General features: G+C 33.8%; 1 protein-coding gene across 11 annotated transcripts in view; it reads left to right on the top strand.

The window, feature by feature from the left end:
• CPLANE1 (ciliogenesis and planar polarity effector complex subunit 1) overlaps positions 1-17,169 on the top strand; it is a 232,391-nt gene that overhangs the window by 140,412 nt on the left and 74,810 nt on the right. For all 11 annotated transcript variants that reach the window (XR_013157933.1, XM_077116986.1, XM_077116987.1 and 8 more), the window contains 10 exons: positions 1,906-2,054; positions 2,715-2,881; positions 3,621-3,694; positions 4,401-4,480; positions 5,523-5,600; positions 6,765-6,957; positions 10,312-10,596; positions 10,784-11,536; positions 12,734-12,900; positions 14,770-14,902. Coding sequence is in view for 10 of the 11 variants with exons in the window: in XM_077116986.1 (XP_076973101.1) it covers positions 1,906-2,054; positions 2,715-2,881; positions 3,621-3,694; positions 4,401-4,480; positions 5,523-5,600; positions 6,765-6,957; positions 10,312-10,596; positions 10,784-11,536; positions 12,734-12,900; positions 14,770-14,902 (2,079 nt within the window). In the remaining variant the exon portion in view is untranslated. The remainder of the gene's footprint in view (positions 1-1,905; positions 2,055-2,714; positions 2,882-3,620; positions 3,695-4,400; positions 4,481-5,522; positions 5,601-6,764; positions 6,958-10,311; positions 10,597-10,783; positions 11,537-12,733; positions 12,901-14,769; positions 14,903-17,169) is intronic.

The raw sequence follows: 17,169 nt of genomic DNA, 5'->3' as shown, positions 1-17,169 counted from the left end.
TGCGTGCCTCACGCCATTGTTCCATTTTGTAGCAGCACAACCTTTGTTCATAAGTATACACCATTGTTCGCCAATCTACTTCTCTGTCAGTACTTCTTTCAGCCGCCTGCATTCATTAGGCATCGTGTAGAAGGCCCAGAGTTGTGCGGTTTTTTTAATCCAGTTTCTGTAATTCTAAGGTAATCTGTTACTCTGATATTTTTATCATTAAAATTTGTTAGTATGTCTAGGTAATTTTACCTAAATTTCTAAAGATAGAAACTAAAGAGAGCTATCCCTTGTATTTTTAGCTGGAAGTATTTTTTGCCAGCATTTTGAAATAATGACTTTTTATAACAGCAAAAAATATTGAAGTAATATTACATTTCTATTGCCACTGTTTTGTGGTCTGAAAATAATGACAATATACCTTGAAACTTTTCAAGACTGATTTCTTTTGATTATTATTTAGGTGGTCAGATTTTATTTTTTCTAGGTGAAATAAAGGTTTGCTTCATCAACAAATATTGAGTTGTAGAAAGGCAGTAAATAGTTGATAAATGAATAAGAGAATGAATCAGAAATTTTATGAAAGTTATGCATACTTTAATTTTACCTTATTTGTGAGACTAAAGCAAAAAATGTTTATTTGGCACAAAATTTATATTTTGACTAGTGCATTTCCTAATATAGCTTATGTAGACAGCTTAATTGAACACTGTAAGTACATGGAACCTTGAATAGTACATGAGATTTTGTGGGTTTGTCTAGAGTGATGCCCCAATAAGTCCCAGAGTAATTTGAACCGTGAATAAAAAAGTATTTGCAAAGTCCCCTTTGGGAATGGTGAGAAAGGGGGAAAATTCAACTTCCCCAAGTTGAATTCTTGATATTCTCACAAGTAGTGTGGACAACCAAAGCTGTAGGCTGAGCCCCCAGTCTTGGGGTTTGTTCATATGAAACTTAACCCCACAAAGGATAGGTCAATCCTACTTAAAATTAGGCCTAAGAGTCACCCCCAAGAGAACCTCTTTTGTTGCTCAGATGTGGCCTCGCTCTCCAGCCAACACAATAAGCAAACTCTCCACACTCCCTGTCTACATGGGACATAACTCCCAGGGGTGTGGACCTTCCTGGCAATGGGGGACAGAAATCCTAGAATGAGATGAGACTCAGCATCAAGGGATTGAGAAAAACCCTAGAATGAGCTGAGTCTCAGCATCAAGGAATTGAGAAAACCTTCTCAACCAAAAGGGGGAAGAGTGAAATGAAACAAAATAAAGTGTCAAAGGCTGAGATGTTCCAAACAGAGCCGAGAGGTTATCCTGGAGGTTATTCTTATGCATTAAATAGATATCACCTTGTTAGTCAAGATATAGTGGAGAGGCTGGAGGGAAGAGCCTGAAAATGTAGAGCTGTGTTCCAGTAGCCATGTTTCTTGAAGATGATTGTATAATGATATAGCTTTCGCAATGTGACTGTGTGATTGTGAAAAGCTTGTGTCTGATGCTCCTTTTATCTACCTTATCAACAGATGAGTAAAACATATGGAATAAAGATGAATAATAGGGGGCACAAATGTTAAAATAAATTTAGAGTGAAATGCTGGTGATTGGTGAGGGGAAGGGGTGGGTGGTATGGTATGTATGAATTTTTTTTCTGTTTTCTTTTTATTTCTTTTTCTGAATAGATGCAAATGTTCCAAGAAGTGATCATAATGATGAATATGCAACTATGTGATGATATTTTGAATTACTGATTATATATGTAGAACAAAATGATGAGAAGTTACGAATGTTTGCGTTTTTTTTTTGTATTTAAAAAAATTTTAAAAATTAATTAAAAAATTATGCATAATTTTAAAATATAATGTAAAATAATGGGTTCAATAATGAATACTAAGTGCTATAAATTGCTCTTTTATAGGTTCTAGAGAAGCATTACACTGGCTGTCAGACTGGACCCAGTATGGAGAATGAGAGCAAAACTGTTACTGGTTGTTTAGTTACATTATCAACTCAAGGTTGTACTGAAGAAAGAAATGATGAAAATGAATCTTGTCAAACTATTTTGAAGTAAGTTGTTGATTAAACTCTCCCTTTCAATAGTATATACGGGGTTTGATGATTGGTCCTAGAGGGAAGAATTGAACCCTTTAAAGTTAAAGGAATGAACATTTCTTTGAAATAGGGAAGCAGACAGTGAGTACTTTCTGAAGTTCTTTAACAAGTCCTTGCAAATTATGATTCTTCCTGAAGTTCTAGCTTAAATCTACCCAGAGAAGAGCTAATTTACCTTGAGAGCTCCTTTTATTTGTTTATATTAATTTATTATTTCCAATGTCAGAGGAAGCTGAAGAGATAATTTCATCAATGTTATGTATGAAGCAATACTATGAGTCTTTAGATACCGAATATCTTTACATCTTTAAATACCAAGGGCAGAGTCCTTGTAGCAGGACGATTCCTTTGTGAAACAGGTAAATAATTTAGATATATTGGAATTATTCCTATCTTTTGTTAAATAAAAGTTAGGACGTTTGGTCTTACATTGGGCAACTTTTATTGAGCGTCTATGATGATAAAAAAAAAAAAACATAGTTTAGAAAACCTTTCTGTTTTTGTAAGTATGAAAATTTAATTTATTCTTTGTTTTTGAAAAACTGAAATCAAATATAAGCAAACTCTGTCTCCAAGAATGAGTTATAATTTTAACTTTTTTATTTTTGTCAATAGAATGCCAAATGAGGCAAAAGAACCTGAAATTAAAGAAATCAATAATGAAATTATTTCTGTCACTCATGATACTGAAAAAGAATTTGCAAATATTGAGGAGGACCTGTTAGAAGTAGCAGAAACATTCTTACAGGAAGAAATGGATTTGCACATATCAAAATGTGAAGGTCAGTTCATTGAGATCATTTTTCTTTGGCTTTATTAATTTGAGAATCATGAGTATTGATTACCTAGAATAACTTATTTAAAGTCTTATATTCTAGGTTAGTATGTTTACAATAGCCTAAAATAAAAAATTAAGAGAGAATATAATATTTATGAAATGTTGAACTTATTAATTTGAAATGTTTACAGTAAAACCAAGAACATTGTGGGTTGCAAGGGTAGTTCAGTGGTAGAATTCTCGTCTACCATATGGGAGTCCTGGGTTCAGTTCCTGGCCCATACACTTTTGAAAAAAGCAAACAAACAAAATCTACAAATGGTGCTGCAATAATGAGATACTCAGAAGGAAAAAGAATGAAGTGTAACCCCAAGAACATCATAGGTAATTTTATGTTTTCAGCTCTTTTAAAATTACTGAACCTGTTACCTTATGTAATTATCTCTTCATTTCTGTGAACCAATTCCATGAATCTCACTGGCAGTCTTTTTTAAAACAGAAATAGTTAGGGCTTTATATGGAGTTATTCACACTGATATGAGGTCTCCCAAAGCTCATCTGGAATTACATAATGAAGAGAGGATAATCTAACAGATGTTTTTAGAAATATTTTTGTTAGAAGAATGGAAAATGTTTCTGCTATTAGTTTTACATCTTGTGATTTTCCCTGAACCTTCTAAAAAGTCTATAGATTATTTTTTGAATAGTCAGTTTTCTCTTCCTCTGCTTTTTTTCCACTATAGAAAACGCCAAAGAACCTATTGGAAGTCTCAAAAGTCCCATTTACAAGCAGATTTTATCACACCACTCAGAAGAAGTAAGTCACTATTTAAATTATGCTTAAGCTGTTTTATTCATTATTACTCAATATATCAATCTAAGGGTGTCATCTCCTAAAAGTATGTTGTTGATTGTAGAATATAGATACACTATGCAACATTTTTCTACCACTAAAATTCTATTATTATCTAATTATTTAATAATGTAGGACAGTAAAATTTTTAGTTAATAAATTGCTTTAGGAAGTTAATTTAGTCAAGAGTGGTGAAAGTATCTTTTATTCAAAAAGTATAATTTACCTTGTAGAATGTAGTTTTGTGCATTTATGTACTTTTATGTATTATTTGCTTCTCAGTATTTTAACTATGCTCCGAATTTCCAAGTGGAATGCAGACCTTTCTAATTATTGAAAGAATTCTTTTAAAATATGTTAGTTTTTTCCCTATTTTTTTTAGTTTTTTTCACAGAGTAATTAATAATCATCTGGTAATGATTATATATAATAATGTATTAGTCTACTGACAACATGTTATCTTTGTACTTTTGTATTCTCACTAGCTCATGGTGATGTACTGACAGTCTCAGTATTTTGTCAGAGCAGGAACTAGGAGTACTTTCTAATGTTTGGTTGCCCACTTGCTTTAAGACATTTTAAGTGGATAATGTGAAAATTCAAAATATCCCAGACAATAATATCTATTTGTTTCACCTTTTTCATTTTTGGATACTATTAATTTTAACAGCATTCCGCAAGAGAAATTCAGAGTCCAAGGCAAGACCCGTTGGAGACATATATGGAGGAAAAATCGACCGAACAGAAAGTGTAAGGGAAAAAAATATGGAAATGATTATAATTGGCTTGTTTGCTCCGTAAATCTTTCAGCTTTTGTCCTCATTTATAGTACATATTTTATGGTGCTATTGTGCTTAAATGAAATTGTTGTAACTTCATTTTATAGCATTGGTAAAGAGTGATTTTCAGTAAATGTTACACTAAGTCTTGACAGAGTAAAATAAATGAAACCTACGATGACTTTTGTTCTCCCATCACATTCACCCTTATCAAAATAAAATACGGCTGTAAATAGACAAAAGTTTATTTAGCTACTAAGTAGGGATTTACTTTCCACACCAGTTCCATTTTGATTTCATTAAATAAAGAACAATTATGAATCATAAATGGAAATCTTTCATTTATACCACTATTGTATGATTTTTGCACACTGTCTGTTGGGCTATTATGGAAACATACTCTGCCAGCTCGCTTATTATTTCTTTAAGGGAGCTGAAGGCAGTTTTCATTTGTTGAAATTTGAACATGATTTCTTAAATTTTACAATTTTAGAACTTTTAGAATATTAGATTTACCTTGGGTAAGAGAAGCAACATAATTGGATTCTTTTTCTCCTCTGTTCACAAATATTGTTCAGTTCTTCTGTGAATAATTAACAAAAAGAATATATTTAATGTTATTTGCCTTTACATGTAATTTAGATGTTTCTTTTAGTAAAAACTTATCTGCACTTTCAAATGTGACAATAGATTCTTTAATGTCCCTGAGAAAGCATCTACCTCATCCATAGGTAAAATTTGATGTCCCTGCTAACCTCATATGCCCCCCTTTTAGATTTTGTTGTTTTTTCTTGCTGGGCACTCAACATTGTTCAAGTAGTATGTTAAGTCATGCAAACATAGTCTTTGCTTTTGTTTGAATCTGTTACTAATTGCTATGGAGACAGGTGTAAACAGATTATAATTATGAGCTAAGCATTACAGAGATATAAAGGATGTTAGGCTCAGAATTAGATGAAACCTTAAATAATGCGAAGAATATCTTCCTAATTACTTATTAATTTTATTTATAGTATGATCGAAGCCTTTTCAAGTCCTGAACACCCCAGTCCTCATTCAGTCTCTGTAGATACAAGTTCAGAAGTTTCTAGGTAAGAATGTTTGCCTGCTGTACCATTTGAAATAATTACGTCTTTATAAATAAGAGAATGAAATGTCTACTAAAATTTTGTAATAATTATTAGATGTTTTTACACTAAAAGCTAAGAGAATGAAATAAAAGCGACATAAAGCATTGAAAGAACAACGTAGGTACACATTTCTGATACTGTTAAGTTAAATTGAAAGATTTTCCTGTAACACTTGTGTTACTAGAAAAGACAAAGGAAAGATAGAAAGGAACTATTTTAGAACAATCTTATCTGAAGAAAAAGAAGTAATATATGTTTTGTTGAAAAATATAGTTGTTGCATATTTAGGTCTGTCAGATATCTAATAGTGTTTGAAATGCTTTGAATTCTCTCACAGCAGATTCATCTGGTTTAGTCTTTTGAGTTTCTTTTACCAAAGCTTAACAGAGGTAACACAGTCTAAATGTTAGTATTTAGAGGTCTTGCTGGTATAGGAGGATTATACAGCATACAGTTAGAATTAATTAATACAGTATACAGTTAGAATTAATCTTCTTTCATCTTATTGAAAGCAAAGTCCGATAAAGTTACTTTAAAATAGGCAGAGCAGTTGTAGTGCTTGTTTTTTGGTATTTGTGAAATAAAGTTTCATTATTGAACTCAAAATGTTTTTCTTGGTGGGGTTTGTTATAAAAGTAAACTCTGTGGTGTGTTTGAAAATGAAATATTCACAATAACTGTTATTTCACATTTAATGATAATCAGTAGTAGTTCTTCCCATCCTCCATTCTGGGTCATGATTTTTAATAACAAAAATTGTTTCCAAGCCAAAGCACATAGTCTATACAGTTTCAGAATGATTGCACAGGTCTCAAACTCATGGACCAAGCAAGTAAAATAAAAATGTGAGCTGTTCTGAGGGTAACATCCCAGGGAGGGGGTCATGAATGAAGAGACAGTGCAGGCCCCTTAGTAAAGACATTTAAATGAAAATCTTTGCTGACTCACAAATCTATCTGGCCTACTTACTAGTGAATTCAGTTCTAGGGTTTAAATCTCCTGAAAAATACAAGAGTAACCTTTAAATTAGAAGAAAAAAGTGTGATCAAAATACTGAGATCATATATATTTAATTTGTTTTGTTGTTGCTTAATGTGTGTTTTTTATTTATATACTTCTACATAGTTCACAGATTTCTGCATTTAAAGATAAATTTTTCTCAGTTCCACCTTTGGTATCAAATGAAGTCAGTGTTGCTTCACAAGCATCGGTTTCAACACCTCGGAAGACCCAGAAAAATGAACCCAGGACTCAATTACCAGACTCTTCAGATTCTGTTAGGCAGATGATCCAAGATGAAATGTTTAAATTAGTTCAGGTGAGCATATTGCTACATAAAAAAGTAAATCTATACATGATATATGTAGGGTTTTAAAATAAAAAGAAACTTTCAGAAATGGACAAGTTGAAATTAAATTGCAGATATTGCTCTTCTTTGGCAGTCTTCATTTGTCATACAAAAGTTCATAACTCCAAGGCCTGGAGTCTAGACTGAGCTACCTGCTTCTCACAATGGCTTCTTTTTACTGAGCACTTTGGGATCCAGAGCTGCTTGCAAAAGGGGTTGGGGTGTGGGAGTGGGGGATGGTAATCAAACCATATTTCTGCTTTAAAAGTATCCAGGTTGTCATGCCATGTTCCTTATTTTCAAATCATATTTTGAATTTGGTTTGAAACTGTCAGCTGCATTTCAAAATACTGTTCACTTTGAATTCCATCATATTGTCCTTGCCTCGTTAGTCTTTACTCTGTCAATCAGGAATTCTTTTTCTCTTAAATGTTTTATTTTGAAATAATTTGAAATTCAGAGAGAAGTTGCCTGGGTGTTACAAAGAATTCCTTTATACCTACTGCCCAAATTCACCAATATTTAACATTTACACAATATTACTTTTTCTCTGACCCATTTAAGAGTGACTGGCATATATCATGTCCCTTTAACTCTTTTTTTAATAGCTATGTTACAAATTACTCAGTTACACAAGATAATAGCTACAACAACAATAAATCCTCTGTAGTCAGCGATTACAATCCCCCTTTATTTTTGTTTATTCCTTGGTTTTGAGGGGTTTGGGATGATGATCCCTCTGGCTGCTTGAGGCTGAGGATGGGCATAGATATTGTGGGGAAGAGGAACAATTTTTTTTTTTCAGTTTAAGATAATCCTTACTTTTAGGATGGGGCTGTTCCATCATCATCATTTTGTTAATTGTCCATGGCAGTCCCGAAGAACTGGAGTTGACTGCATATCTGCTGGGTTTCAGGGCTCAAATGGTGTAGGAACAGTCTAGAGGCTTTCAGCCTCCGAGAAATGAACTCAACAAATAAATTGAAAATTGCAAGTTCAAATATAAGAAGTAGAAGACTCATGATTATGGGATTTATAAGTGAATATAACTATGTTATATTGGGGAAATAGCTTTTCAAAGATTCCCAGATAGAGCCCACCAAAAGGGTGTTGATTTCCTATAGCCATGTGGCTTGCCTATGGTATCTGGACATCCCTAGGGCCTTCAGGGGCACTTTTGTGGCAATTCTTACTTCCCTTTCTTTTTTATCCTTTAAACAATAATTTCCTCAAGTCTGATCCTCTACCAGTTTGCTATACTTTTGGCACTAATTTTCTCTCTGAACTTCTGGGCCCTGATGAGAACACTTCCTCAGCATGTCCCATTGTCTCACATAAAATTTATTAAGACTAATTATATTCTTATTCTCCTTAGTTCCTTGTTTCTCTTTCCTGTTTAGTAGTACCACCTGTTCTACCAGCCTAAAGTTTTAAAAGCATTTCCCAAAGTGTAATCTGTGGATTACCTGGGGACTTGTTAAATGCAGCTTCCTGTGTATTTAACAAGTTCTTCATGTAATTCTAATGCACATGAATGATTAAGAATCACTGGCTTAGTGAATCATCTTTACCTTTTCATTACTGGTATCCTGTGTTTTACTATGTGCTATTGATTCTTTTGCTTACACTATATTAACATAACCTTCTATTTCTAAAGCTAAAGCCAACCTTAGATACTTAGCACTTCATACTTCCTTTGTCTTGCTCCAAAATTTGTTATATATACATTTTCTATGGTATTCCTCAAATGTTTTTTTGAATATTTTTATGAGGATATCTTCACACACCAAACAGTCCATCCAAAGTGTACAATGAATTGTTCACAATATCATCACATAGTTTGTGTATTCTTCATCATAATCATTTTTAGAAGATTTGGATCACTCCAGAAAAAGAAATAAAAAGACAAAAGAAAAAACCCATACATTCCATACCCCTTACCCTCCCTTTCATTGACCACTAGTATTGCAATCTACCCAATGTTTTAATCCCTTATCCTCCCTATTATTTATTTATTGTCCTTATTTTTTTACATAACAGTCCAAACCCTGGATAAAGGGAGCATCAAACACAAGGTTTTCATAATCACACAGTCAAGATAATGTTTTAATACTATCATTTTCCTATTTAAAAATCCTCACTAAATATTTAGGTACATATTTGATATTATATGGTATCATTCGGTTCTAAAAATAGAAAGAGGGTGAAAGGAAATAGACCAAAATGTCAATACTGGTTGTAGTAATAAGATTATCAATTATTTTTATTTTCTTTTTCAACACTTCTGTTTTTTTCTATAATAAGCATATAATTATTTTATAATTGAATCTTTTTTTTAAACCTGCAGCATTTCCCTATTGGGTTGTTTTATCAGGTACATATTCTTCTGTTGGCCTTGAATACTTCATGACCTGCTTTTACCTTTTTCACTCTTCCCATGCTCTTACAAGTCCAGTGGTTCTTCAAGTGTGGTTCCTGGGCCAGTAGCGTCAGCATCTCTTAGATGTAAGATATATAAATTCTCAGATACCTCCTCAGAGCTGCTGACTCAGACACTCTGGTAATGGGGCTCAGCAAACAGTGGTTTAACAAATCCTCCACGTGATTCTGATGCCTGCTAAAGTTTGAGAACTTCTGCCTGCTAAAGTTTGAGAACTTCTGCAGTAATCTGAGTTCTGGTTATCCTTGCTATACATTTCCTGTTCCAGTGTGTATGCTGGTGGTTTGCAAGGTTTTCTGCACATTGAAATCACTTGGACATCTCTTAGAAATACCCATCTTGACTCACATTTCCAGATGTTCTGATTTTATTGTATGGGGTGTTACCTGACCATTAAGATTTCTAAAAGCTCCTCAGGTGATTCAAATGGCAACAAAGTTTGAGAACCACTGTTGGAAACCTTTGCCTGTTATTTAGTCAGTACTTCGGGAAAATCTTTATTCTTTACCTGTCATCTACTCTAGGTTCTTTTCTTTCCTGAAAACCTTTTCAAAGATACCCATGTGAAGAATCCTTGGTTATCTTCACCCTCAGATCACTCCTTTGTGTTCCCTGGGTTATTTAGGTAAACTGTAAAAGTCCCAAGTCTTATTGATGAGGAAGTGTTCATATTCCAGAGGGAGGCACTTGAAAGCAGGAAACCATTCTATTCTTTTTTTTTCTTTTTCTTTTACATCTCTGTGCCTACTGCTCACCATTCATAAGTCTGACAGATGTAGAGACAGAGGCGTTACTAGTTTGGAATACTCAGATAGTTGTTGTAGGTTTCTTAGATTATTTTCATTATATTTTAAGATTTTTTTTGAAATTTTGTTTTATTCTAGCTGCAACAGATCAACTTCATGAGCCTGATGCAGATCGTAGGTTCATCCTTTGCTAACCTCCCTAATATACATCAACATGTACAGCAATCTCAATCTGTGCGTTTGGTGGGAAGCCAAATATCAAGAGGGAGTGGTGATGTTGAAAATACCAATGGAAATCTTAAGGACAGATTTTTCATTAAATCTCAATCCAGAGAAGAGTACATGAGAGAGTCTGGCAAGAATGACCCACACTGCCATAAAGGAATTTTTCAATCTGATCAAAACAGTAATGGAAATATAGAGGTAATGTATATAAAAATACCTTTAAAGTTGTCCTACTAGTTTAACATTCATTGTTACTTGAGTACATGACACTTTTAGCAGTTACAACTTTCCACTCCCTTCAAGACACAATAGTGAAAATCATTTACAAAATAAGAAATTTGTAATATAGTCTGAACTTATATACTATCTCTTTTTCCTCTTGCAGAATGGGAATACTTCTTTATGTCAATTAGAAGGCCAACCCCAAGAGAGAGGACTCACATCAACATCTCAAAGATTATCACCTACTTTGTTGTCTCCAGCCCCTACTACAAATACTCACCTTCACCTTTTATCGTCTTCTGCTATTCAGAAGACACCTAAACTTATCCCAACTGCAAAAACTTTTAGTCCTGGTGATGGTTTTCCTTTGCTTCAATTTCAGCCTCAGAATGAATTCAAGCCCCTTTCCTTACCTATGGGAAGAGTCCCACAAGTTCCTCTAAGGCCTCTGTCACAACCTAGAGTGGTTTGGGGATTATCTGATTCCTTCCAACCACCTTTGCCAAAGAGACCAGTTCATGCTACTTCAATATCTCATTTGAATTTGAGCCAGTGTAATACTGAGGCTGCAAAAAAGGCAGTTGAGCAGACAAAATGGGCAGAAACTGCAATTCCAGAAATCCCTAAACATCTGAGCTTGGATCAGTATGTTGTACAAGAAAACTTGACACATCAGAAGGACTCTTCGATATTTATAAAACCAGAAAAACTCTTCAATATTATACCAGGACTCCTTGAGTTATCGCCTCAGAATTCCTTTGGGCTTCCACTATTGCACCTGCAATTTAAATCTCCTTACATGTTTTCATCTCCCTCAAGAGCATCAATACCCTCAGTACCTATCAGAACTGTTACAGAAGAAAAAAAGTACCCAAGACTTGCATTACTCCATTCATGTCTATCTCCAGAAAACATGGTAATGATTTTTTGTAGAGTGAGGCAAAAGCAGAGTTCTACATTTTTCATATCATAAATACTGTTTGTTCAGTGAAAAGCTCTTACACATTTACTTTTTAAAATAATGCTTCTGGTATAGGAAATAGTGTGTAAATTCAGTTTTTATAAAATAATTGTTGGATATTTAAAGACCAAATTGTACATAAAGACCAAATTTACTAGACTTTTTCATGGATGTACTACCTCTCAGAGAATAAATAAGAAGTTAATTAAATTACCTGGTAGTCTTATTACATATGTATACATATATGCATCACACGTGTGTGTATTTGTGAAGAGTGCGTTTTAGGTTTCTAGCAATTATGATTGTTTTCAAATCTGTTAAAGATTACACTTGTTAAATAGACACAGACCTTTAAGTAGTTATGTGTGCAATAAAATAGTAGCTTTTAAAAATACTTTAAAACACAAGATTGAATCTTTATAATGCTACCAAGTCCTCTTTAAAGGTATAATCTGAGATTGATAAAATTCAAATTGCTTACTTTCCGATTTTGTAGGTGAGTTTATGCTGTTTTAGGGAAGTAGTTTAGTAATTCTTTTCTCTAGTATAAGAAAAAGAAATGGCCATTCCTTTAAAAAGATATTTACCCTACCTACTTTTCTAACAAACATAATATGCATGGAAGAAAAAAGGATTAAAGGAGCATGAAAGTAGATATTCTGAGAAAGATTTTTTAGTTTTTCATTAGAGGGAATAGTATAATGAACTCCCAAATTTCCATGACCCAGTTTCAGGAATTATCAATATTTTGCTAGTCTGTTCCATCCTTAGTCCCACCTCTCTGTATCTTCTCATCTCAGATCATTTTAAATCAAAGACTAGACATTATATTATTTCTTTTATAGTTGTAGAAAGGAAGATTTTTAATATGGTGAAGAAATTAAGATGATGAAGGCTTCTGACTTAATTTCTGAAATAGGATGATCCAATTGTAATTTACAGCACTCTAAATTCATTTATTCTTAAAGATTGAGGTGCTCAAATTACCAATCCAAATTAATTTATCATTGATATATTCTATCTCTTATACATTTTAGTTTTACTGAATGTTTAAAATTGTTTAATTAAACAAATGCTTTTCTCAATTTGTTGTTAATACACTACATAATTCAGGCTTGTAATTTTCAATTAATCTGCATTTTTTTCTTACAGTGCAAAAAACCACAACTTATCCCACTTGAAAACCTCAGTGCATTTAAACAAAGCCAATGGGGACTAATGCATAATTTATTTGAACAAGGCGATCCAGGACAAATGCAGCTTTTAAAGGTTAAAATAGAACCATCTGAAGTAAGACAAGGAAAGTACAGTAAAAAAAGGTAAGTATGTTAAATGAAATTTTATTTGAGAATATCACATACCAGCAAGTTCTCTTTTAATCAGTAAATCGTTAAGATGGAAGATGTTTGATTCACCCTATCAGCCTATACGCAATTGCATATCCAATTTCCTTGTCAATTGTCCTTTTTTTTTTTTTTAACTTTTTTTATTGTATCATATAACATATATACAAAGCAAAGAAATAAAGCAGTAGTTTTCAAGGCCCTCTTCAACAAGTGGTTACAGGATGGATCACAGAGTTTGTCTTGGGCTACCATACGTTTCTCTCATATTTTTCCTTCTAGCTGCCAGAATATAGGAGACTAGAGGGCTTAAATGTTTTTTATCACCACAATCGACTTTTTTTCCTTCTTTTTCGTGAAAAGTAACATATAAACAAAAAAGCTATAAATTTCAAAGCACAGCACAACTTTAGTTGTAGAACATATTTCAAACTTTGACATGGGTTACAATTCCACAGTTTTAGGTTTTTACTTCTAGCTGCTCTAAAATAATGGAGACTAAAAGAAATATCAGTTTAATGATTCAGCATTCATATTCATTTGTTAAATTCTGTATTCTCCATATAACTCCACCATCACATTTCATCTTTCCATACCTCTCTTTAGATTTGTTTGGGCTGTGGCAATTCTAAATTTTTGATATCGGGAGGGTCTGTCACTAATATGGACTAGGGAGATGAAACTGTCTGATGTTCTGGAAAGACTGGGCTAGGTTTCAGTACTTATCTGGACCAGGAACCCATCTGGAGGTTGTAGGTCTGTAGCAAGTTATTCTAGTGCCTGGAACCCTTTTGGAATCTTATATATTGCCCTTGGTGTTCTTTAGGATTGGCTGGAATGGTCCTGGTTGGGGGTTGGCAAGTGTCCTGTTTTTAAACACATCTTGTATTGTGGAAAATTTTTATGTTGTGACACAAATATTATTATTTTTACCATTCTTTTAAGGAATTCTTTCTCACCATTCATAGGCTAAAGGATTCTTTTACATTTTCTCTCATATTTCTCATATGTATATTATATATGTATATATATTGCATGAGCAAGTACTGGGAATCGAGCATATTTCTCATATTTTTGCAGCAGAAATATTTGATATCTCATGTAATATTCCACATGCTGTTCAGTGCATTGAGCTAATAATTAATCATTATCATTCACTTTACCTTATCCTCCAGACTTTTATAAGCAGAAGGTAGATGATGTAAATTATCCCAGGGCACAAAGAAATATGCATGTAAAAAAACAAGTCACTGACTTTTAATGAAGAGCCTTGATTGTGATGGTTTACTCATAATGAATGTCCAACAACATGCATTGACTGGTAGATTATTACTGAGTCTAGAAAATGCTTTAAAAATTTCTCATTTATCAAACCCTAAAATTTTTTAGCAGTGCTCTTTCCAGTAATGGTTCCTTCCTTCACCTTCTTCATTTATTTCCCCCTCAACATAAGTTTTCCCCTAACTTTTTAGGGCCTCTTTTCCACCTTGCTCTGAGATATGGCTGAGATACCCAAGTATGCTTAATTTCTTCAGATAGGCAGATGGAGGTATCTGATCAGATTTCTGGGAGTAGCCTTAGAATCTGCCAAAGAGCTTTTGAAAATCACCTAAATATATAGCCCTGATCTGAGAGTCCAGTGACTAACAAGAATAGTCAGTTCAGTAGTAGAGGAGCTAGAAATAAATTTCATACTTCCTTAACTTTTCACTTATATTTGCTTATATTATAAAGAAATATCTTTAGTTAAATTATATTGAAAATAATTTATTAACATAATTTTGATGTATCTCCCTAATAGATGTTACTGAAGCAATAAAAATATGTTTTGTACTATTTTTATAGGCAAAAAAGAAGAGCCAAGAAAGAGCTGCAAGAAAAAAATTTAGAGAAACTGAGGAGAAAACCAAGAGTCTCTTTCCAACCAAAGGATTCCATCATAAATGATAATGATTCAGAAATAGCTATGAAACCCAAGGTATAGAAAAATTCCTAAAGGTTCTTCCCTGATTTGCATGTTTAAAGAGTTTGGTAGGTATTTGGGAATTATCTAGTCTTCTGATTGCTTGAATCTTCTGAATGTGATCAGGAAAACCTTTTACATCATTAAATCTATGTTCTTGCTACTTCCTTCCATGGATGAGTAGACATATCGTGAATGTGAGTAGCAGCTTGATGGCAGTTCAACAACTGCAAATTTAGAGAGTCCCCTTTGTGACTTTTTTGTATGTGAAATCATTCTTTTTTCTTTCTATAACATCTTTTTAATCTTTAAATATTTTTATTGAGAAATCTTCACTCACATACATTCCCTACATAGTGTCAATCACTGGCTCACAGTATCATCACATAGTTGTGTATTCATCACCATAATCATTTTTTCAAACATTTACATCACTCTAGAGACAGAAAGAAAAAGAAGAAAGAAAAACTTATACATACCATACTTCTTACTGTTCCCTCTCATTTTGACTACTAGTATTTCCATATACCCAGTTTATTTTACACTTTGCCCTCCACTATTGTTTATTTATTTATTTATCTATATTTTTTTACACATCTGTCCATACCCCGGATAAAATGAGCATCAGACACAAGATTTTCACAATTGCACAGCTGCATTGTAAAAGTTATAACTTTATACAATTGTCTTCAAGAATCAAGGCTACTCATTATTTAAACTCTATCCAGCAGTCAAAGAAAATGACAGTATATAGGGAATTGAAAGATCAGTGAAACAGACCTAAGTCTATAAACAGGTTGGACCTCAGCACAGTATGATTTTGAGCAGATGATCTCAAGGGCTTTACCAGCAAGCGTGACACGTAGTCACCACGGTACAGACACCCATGATGGCTCCAGTGCTACCAACTCTCCTCTGTGCCACCTATAAAGAAAAAAGAAAAAGCGGAGGGAGCACTATTTCAAGTTAAAATTGAGAATGTGTGGTACATGGGTGGTTCAGTGGTTGAATGCTCGCCTTCCATACAGGAGACCCGGGTTTGGTTCCCCAACCATGCACCCACCCACCCCCAAAAAATTGAGAATCTGTATTTCCTGGGAAGCACAACGGGGAGGGTTGGGGACTGAACAGTGTTTATGAAACACAACTTGAAGACCACCTAACAAAAGATTTCTGTTCAGTTTACTCTGTGAAGTAAATTAAGATTTTTAAAAATTCCATTTCCTATTATATAATGGCAAGTTTATCTTGATTTTACTTTCCAAATCATAATTAAAAAGAAAATTCCAACTAGTATAAAACATCCAAAAGCTTTGGAGGAAGGGCAGATCAAGTAAGGAGACCCTACCTCCATCATCACTAACCTATCAACATACACCAGACCTCCAGGAGCAAATCTGTAGCCAGTGATGTCAGTCTGAATGTAGATGTGGGTTGGGTAAACAAGCCGCTCTTATTCATCTTTCAGCATCTGCTTTACTCCAGCTGCAAATGCCCCCAGTTGTTCAGCTAATAAAAACAAGGTGCAATCACCCATTCCTTTCAAATTTGAAAATACTTTATTTTAAACAAGCAAAAATGTTACTAAATTTGTTCAGAAATAATTTGAACCACTTTTGCTTCAGAGACTGTGGTTCTAATTCTATTTTAGTAGGGCTCAATGACTTTAGAAAAAGTCATCTAGCAAATGTCTTTCAATTTCTTCATTTTTAAAACTGAAAAATAAATTTGCTCGTATACCTCCTGGTGGAACTCTCTGGAATTACTTTTGTTGCTAATATGAATTATAAAATCTCTATTTTAAGAGTGAAAAAAAATAAATTAAGGCTACTGGAACACAGCTCAGCAGTTCCTCTAGCCATTCCAATATACCATACACTAAAAAGGGATATCTATATAATGCATCAGAATAACCTCCAGGATAACCTCTCAACTCTGTTTGAAATCTCTCAGCCCTGAAACTTTGTCTCATTTCTCTCTTCCCCCTTTTGTCAAGAAGGCTTTCTCAATCCCTTGATGCCAGGTCTCAGCTCATCCTGGGATTTCTGTCCCACATTGCCAGGGAGATTTACACCCCTGGGAGTCTTGTTGTACATAGGAGGGAGGCAGTGACTTCACCTGCCAAGTTGGTCTAGAGTAAAAGGCCACATCTGAGCAACAAAAGAGGTTCTCTGGGGGTGACTCGTAGGCCTAATTTTAAGAAGGCTTAGCCTATCATTTCAGGAATAACTTTCATAGGGGCAAACCCCAAGATTGAGGTCTTGGCCTATTGATTCGGCTGT

Source organism: Tamandua tetradactyla, chromosome 9, assembly GCF_023851605.1.
Source record: "Tamandua tetradactyla isolate mTamTet1 chromosome 9, mTamTet1.pri, whole genome shotgun sequence".
NCBI lineage: Eukaryota > Metazoa > Chordata > Mammalia > Pilosa > Myrmecophagidae > Tamandua > Tamandua tetradactyla.
The sequence above is the reverse complement of the archived record's forward strand: the minus strand, read 5'-3'. Positions and strand labels throughout refer to the sequence as shown.